Consider the following 7,059-nt stretch of genomic DNA (forward strand, 5'->3'; position numbering starts at 1 on the left):
TTTTTTTGTAAATGTGTCACTTAAGACACCTAGGAATGTTTGGATTGGTGTTCATCACCATTTTCAATGTTCCTTCAAACAAAACAATTGAATTGATTAAAGGAGGAAATGCAGATTATTCTACAAGTGGGGTTGAATGAATTTATCCATAGTCTGTGTGTCACCTCCAGCTCTGCATTCTCCAGTTTCTTGAGTTACCAACACAGGAGCAAACAATGTGATGATGTGGACAGGGACAAGTACAACAGCAGCGCATTTACCTCAACACTTCAGAACTATTCCTTTAACATTTCAAGCAGCTTGTTTCTTAGTAACCTCAGTTCAGGTAAGGATTTGTGCAGGAAAAAAATGATTTTTCTCTGAAAACTCTTATTTTTGAATTAAATCCCATAATTAAGTGTAATTCCAACAATGTGAGCATTCATTGACACAAATAATATAACCTTCATAATCATGTGTGAAAGCCTAAGTGCATCAGAGAGTTGTGTAGTCGCATCGTATGCTGTGCAACATCATGCTCAAGAACATTATTGGACTAAAAAGGAGACATTCAAAAAGGGCATTTCAATCATCAAGGAGAACGCTACAAATTAGAGGCCAAAAACTGAAAATGGCAGAGGTGCCTGTCAAAGAAACCTTGAGCAGGAATAGTTTTAGAATTTTGCCATTCAGAAAGTGTTTGGTTCCAAAGGAAAAATACTAATCTATATTAAAAAATAAATCCATCCAACATAATTACTCACCTTGAACTCTTTGGATCTTGGCATTGAAAAAGCTACAATGTTAAAAATAAGTGCACTCAGCATTTAATGATGTGCCAAACATAAGGTCTAGTCAATTACCCGACACAACTTTACAATTCTGCTAATAGAGACAGGTCTGGACTCATGGTTCAGAATATATGAGGGGAACAGGTAAGCATTTGCTTTTGAGGTCAAGTGTACATAGACAGTATTACAACATTAAAAAGACATTTATTTATTTATTACGATGCTTTACCAAAAACATGAATGAACATGGGAAAGCATGTTTACATCAATATATACTCATATGACACCTTTCATGTATTAAAAACATCAAGTAATGTGGGTACAACTGTGAAAACTCTCATGAATCTTGTGTACATTTAGCTAACAATGTGAGGGTTTAAATATCTGCCCCCGTGTTTTATTTCATTCATGAGAGCGGTGCCACATTGACGCAGTCTTCCACCATCTCAAACAGGACGTGGTGTGGGCTGGTACGTTGGGATATCTCCCTGGCCGTCTCCCCGCTGCCGCTGCGGAGCTCCGGCCTCAGGTGTAGCTGAGATAGCAGGAGCTCCAACGTGTTGGGGGAGTCTGTCATGAGGGAGGTGGTGTCGGAGGCGGCCAGGTGGAGCGCGGTGAGCCCCCCGTTGGTCTGGGCGTTCAGTTCGGCTCCATGTTTCAGGAGAAAACTTGCCACTTTGACGCGGCTCCAGCGGCAGGCGCTATGGAGGGGCGTCCAGCCGTCGTGGGTGCGAGGGTTCACCTTTGACCCCGCGGCGATTAAAGCAGAGACAGCGTCAACATGGCCGCTGTACGCCGCTCGGTGCAGCGGAGTGTATCCATCCTCATCACAGCTGTGCACCACCAACGGATCAGCAGTTACCACCCTTCGGATTGTGGAAACCTGTGAGAAAGATTTTTAGGTTTTTAGGAAACTACAAATTGCTTCGAATAGTCTCATGAAAGAACTATTCCCTTAAAGTTCACCTATTATGCAAAATCCACGTTTTCACATTTTTTATACATAAACATGAGTCCCCTCTGTGTAAAGAGATTCTGAAAGTTTCAGGAAAAAAGATTTGCTCACTTTTTGTCCTGATCCATTTCTATAAAAACCTGTCTGAAAATGAGCTGATCAGATTTTGGCCACTTTATGATGTCATAACGATGTTTTGGCTTGTGTAACCATTAGCCAATCACCAACCAAGGTAACCCCCCCCCCCACCTTATCACCTGAATCTCCTTCTAGAGCACCATTGTGTTCTTTTTTTAACCAAATATGTCCTAGAGGGGCGTGGGGAGTGGCTCCTTATTTTCATCTAAAGTAACAGACAGAGAATCAGCACTTTTTTTTTTTCAGACTTTTTTTTATTGGGTTTTCAGACAAAAGTGCTAGTGAAGCACGCTCAGGTACTGCGGAGCGCATAAAGCTTAGCAGAATCTTCACGCTAACGAAGGATCACTTCTTCTTCAGGGCAGGGAAGGCTACGCAGTAAGCAGTCTACTGTCCCGCAGATGCTGCCTCTGTTGGAAAAAAAGAGTGGGGGGGCAAACGCACTAACCACTCCGCCAACGCCACAGTCACCCCCGTCGTGCGGGCCGGATGAGAATGTCTGGCGGGCCGGATGTGGCCCGCGGGCCGCCAGTTGTTGGTCAATGTCCTACAGTGTCAAACCCTACCGGGCGCGTTTCAGAAGCGGAGCGTCTTGCCTGCCGGCTCGCAGTTTGTTGATTTGGGCATATTTCCTGGACAGGTACTTTGTACAGACAAAGTTAATAATAATTGTAATATTCCAGTTATAAACGACATGAATCAAAGAGGTGTTGCTGTATTTTAGTGGTAAAAAAATGCATTCATCATCATAATTATTCTATATATAATTTACACAGTGCCTGTAAACCGGAGGAGAACGCTGGCATTTCTCCTCCTACTAGAAAGACTACGGAGGGATAGGGTCTGCAAAATTAGTTTATTTTGGGGATTGACTGGATGCTCTGACCGGTCCACTTCCTGCCCGGCGCTATGCAACGCCTCGCCTCGAAAATAGACCAGCCGCCTATTTTTAGCGGAGCCCAGCGCCGAGACGCTTCTGGGACGATTCTAGCCGTAACGCGGCACGTCTGGTCGAATAGCACCTATTGACTAGAGTGGCCGTAACGTGGCCGTGACACAAATATATCTCTAATCCAGTCCTGATGGGCAGGTGAAGCTGGGGATTTCCACTTGAGTAGAATCAAGTGTCTAGCTAAGAAGGTAACAAAAGCTACAAAGTTCTTCTTTTAATTTGGCATTGCAGGCCTAATGATGACTCCAAATAGGGCAATGATTGCAGAAGGCTTGACAGAGACAGAGATAACCTGTGATATTGTAATGAATATTTCAGACCAAAAGTTATGCAGAGAGGGGCAAGTCCAAAACATATGGATGTAGGTAGCTGGAGATTGACGGCATCTATTGCAGACAGGATCAACACCATCATATATTTTGGATAACGTGACCTTAGTTAAGTGATAGCGGTGAAGAACATTACACTGAAGCAATCCATGCAGAGATGGAGGACGAGTGAACCCGTCTCAGACACTCATTCCAAACATCTTCTTCAATTTCAAATTGTAAATCACCCTCCCATTGTGTTTTAATAGTGTGCAGTGAGACAGGGTTTAGAGAGTGGATGAGACCATACAAAACAGAGATATTGCCTTTCATAGTTGGTAGTGGAGTCAAAAAGGGGCCGATAATAGCAGCTGCTGGTAGGTAAAATTAGCAAAGACATTTATTTTATTTTTTATCCTAATAAAGTCCATTTGGAACATAATTAATTTTGAGTAAATGAGGTTAGGGCAGATTTGGTCCCCCCCAAAGTGAAGCTTTCTTTAAATATCCACAGGGTGCTTATTGTTCCTCATGGACCTTGAGAGGTTTCAGGGTTCATAAATGTGTTCGCTCTATGTTAACAACTCTCGTCGTGCCATGTATTTCCTTTGCAGAGGACAGTACACTCTGTATACTAAAATGTTCTATTTCTGGCTTCTTATTTTTTCCTTAGATGTTTTCAAAATGTGCACACTCTTGTGCAGATGTACAGAATGTATCATCAACAGATGTAGTACAGAACTTGCTGTGCGTAAATACATGCTTTTGTTAGAAACCTTAAAAAAAAACAAAAAAACATTGTAGGTGTTGCAATTTTGTCATTAGAGTGCAAGAATTATTAACAGCAAATTATTTTTTGAAGGTCTGGGGGAGCGAAATTAAAACTTAAGAAAATATCTTAAAAAACAGGTATCTAAACCTCAGCTGAAAGAGCGTGCAAAAGGATGTTTAAAGTTAAATCAACCACTTGAATGTGTTCATAACTTTCACCAATTCTCTTACAAAATACAAATGGAAAGGTGAACCAGGAAAATCTAAACCCAGCTCACAGCTGCAGTCAGGACCACTTATTTTAATTACTTTTTACCACCTGGATCTTTCTACAACAATCATTTTTCAATCAAAGCCGTAATCCACTCTCTGCTTCCAGCTGATTTATATGATCATATCCAACTAGGGTTTGGACAATTGTTCCGACAAAAAAAACATTGCAAAGTGCTGCCTGGTTTTAAAGGCTGATCACCCCAAATAAATGTCCTTCTCAGACCTCCAGACTCTTCTAGCTGATCTGTTATATACCATAACCCACTCAGTCATTACATCCACATAACGCCTGCCCTACAGATGATTATTAATCAAATATCTCATTGTGTAAATATTAAGTGAAATCCCCAGTGGTCAATCCTACAGTATCTAAGCAATATTGATAGAGGTTTTGATCAAAAATATCTTCATACGAGTTCCTTTTCATATTGCTCCACCCATTTTGTAAGTGTCACATTGGGCTTTGAGAATTTTAGAGGTTTATCATCCAGCACTACATGGATGATTTACAAATAATTATCTAATAAGCACAAAATAAGACACAAGAAAGTATTTGCTTTTGAATTCTTTGAAAACACTAATAAATGTTATCTTTTGGCAGAAATCTGTCTATTTAGCAACATTATTTAAATAATCAGCCAACAAGAAATACTTGACTGTGAAAGGCCTACTTAGAAAACCGCCCGTCTCACACAAATACATGTATTAGACTCCAATTGCTTTTCATTAACATAATAAAGGGAAGCAGGCACACAAACAACAACATACTCAGTGTATTAAATAATGACATGTGGCGCACACACTGTGTCTTTGCTCAGAACAGTTTAGAGAAAGCTAGTTAGGTTGAGTGAGGGAGGTGTGAGGATACAGACTGCATTTTCACACAAAATGCTGACAAGATACAAATCTGTCAGGCTTTAATGTTTATATGGTATAAACTTTGAGACAATATCCGAGCTTTCGCCACTTTTTATGTTAGTTTTCATTTTGAATCTCTTAAATTACTTTATCAATGTGATTTCTCAGATATTTTATTCACTGGATGAGATTCAAACGGATGTCCCGGTTATTTATCACAAATTTCCAGGAAATGTACATTAATAACGATATATTTATTGATATTGCGATATAGATATTTCAGTGAAAGTGGAAATAATGTAAAAAGCCGTGAGCAGGAGGCTGAACAAATGTATCCATTATCTTTCACATCATAATGTTAACTGTAATTTCTTTGAGACCTTTTGAGTTCCCTTGGCCCTTTGAAAGAAAACTGCTATGCTACTAACAGATGAGGGGCCTAATTACTATAATTAATTACTTACTCTTCTTAAGTGATCATTTACTGCATTCACTGTGAGATTGACCTGCCTGACTCCCGAATAAATATTCTTTCTCAATTAAATTCAACTCCAGTCACTTATTTCCTGACACAGCAGCTCAGTGTTTCGCACAGTCAGAAGTTATTGAGTTTAAACAGCATCAGTCGTGACTGAGACCTCTCTGTGTTTCCATGTGTTCGAAAGGTTGCTTCCCCTTCAAAAGGAATATTTTTGGGTGAATGCTTCCAAAAGAAAGACACGCACATTTAACTTTCACAAAAGAACAGTCATTAAGAGATGTCACATCTAGGTTGAATGTTTTTAAAAATAATTAGCATTACAACCAGGCAGTTGTTTGCCTCTGCTAGACTTAAGTTCCAAAAATGACATCGCTTCATCATTTTTTCTACTTGTAGTTTGTCTAAAATTGTCATATTTAGCATATCAATACTTAGATTTATGGCCAAAAATGGGTTTTGTAAGTTCACAGTCACCTTTAAATCTAATTTACAGAAATAAACAAACTAGAAGTCTAAAGCCCTTAGGCTTCTTATTGGGCTTAAACTATGATTTTTGAGGATGGTGAGCCTTCCGAAATGTCTTTGTATAAGTCACGAAGAAGTAATATTAAAGCAAGTGAATCTGAACTATTAGGAAATGAAATACTAAATGTTTTACACAGGCAAGCACGCGAATGAGAACCAAGGGTTGATCCCGTCACATTTATCTTATGCCCAGTTTAACCCATGTTTACCACAAGAGAGAGTCACAACGGGGTGAAGTCTAAGTTCTTAGAGTCAAGCCAGGACAAAACATGACTTACGCGATTGTTTTCTGCAGCCCACAGAATGAGCACCTTTGGTAGGTGTTTGAGACTTTCTTCTTTTTCTAGATACCACTCCTCACTGTTGTACCTCTCCTCTTCATCCACCTCGTCCTCCTCGTCCTTGCTTTCGGTCCACAGGCTGCTGGCTCCTCGGGGGATCAGATGTCCATGTGTGTTCAGAAGCTCAAGCTGGTTGAAATCTTCAGGAAACTCCATCACTTGGTTTTTTTTTTTCCCAGAGAAACCAAGACATTAAAAATCAGGCAGATATACTGAGTGAACTAAGATGAAATAAAATTAGAATTGCAGAATGAAAAAGTGAACAAACATGTCTTTTAAGTTTTTTGCTTAAAATACCAAACAGTTCACCCATTGTAGCCATGCCTCATACTGCTTGTCACTACCCGACCTGCAGCCCTGCCCTACCTGCAGTGCGCATGTGCGAGATGGTCCGCCATATTGGAGAACTCCATACGGCAACTCTAATAGCTAGAATATTGAACCAAATCTGACTCTATAGCTAAAAAGTGAACCAGCTTCGTAGGACCAGAAATCCCTGAAGTTAGCTTGCTAAACGAAAATCCTGATTCGTAGTATAGGCCCCAGGCTAGCCGTTCAGCAAAAGTAAAAAAAAACGTGAAGTTAGCTCGCTAAGCGAAAATCCTGCTTCGTAGTACAGGCCTCTGTTGTCAGGGTTGGGGTAAAATAGGACCCAAATGCATATTGAAGAGGGAAGCAGGCTTCAAA

At 40.3% G+C, this 7,059-nt stretch overlaps 1 protein-coding gene across 1 annotated transcript; it reads right to left on the bottom strand.

Moving 5' to 3' along the window:
• Positions 1–957: 957 nt before the first annotated feature.
• Positions 958–6,582, bottom strand: ankrd49 (ankyrin repeat domain 49). The gene is made up of 2 exons (XM_010775804.1): positions 6,310–6,582; positions 958–1,653 (listed from the first exon to the last, which is right to left on the bottom strand). The coding sequence occupies exons 1-2, from the start codon at positions 6,526–6,528 to the stop codon at positions 1,177–1,179; spliced, it is 696 nt and encodes a 231-aa protein (XP_010774106.1). The 5' UTR covers positions 6,529–6,582; the 3' UTR covers positions 958–1,176.
• Between the last annotated feature and the right edge of the window lie 477 nt (positions 6,583–7,059).

This window comes from Notothenia coriiceps, unplaced genomic scaffold (assembly GCF_000735185.1).
Source record: "Notothenia coriiceps isolate Sejong01 unplaced genomic scaffold, NC01 NC01_scaffold00016215, whole genome shotgun sequence".
In the NCBI taxonomy this organism is placed as follows: domain Eukaryota; kingdom Metazoa; phylum Chordata; class Actinopteri; order Perciformes; family Nototheniidae; genus Notothenia; species Notothenia coriiceps.

Coding starts and splice junctions, on each gene's coding strand:
- ankrd49 (XM_010775804.1), bottom strand. CDS start 6,528: ATGGAGTTTCCTGAAGATTTCAACCAGCTTGAGCTTCTGAACACACAT. Junction 1,654..6,309: donor GGGCTGCAGAAAACAATCGC/GTAAGTCATGTT, acceptor TCTTTCTCACAG/GTTTCCACAATCCGAAGGGT.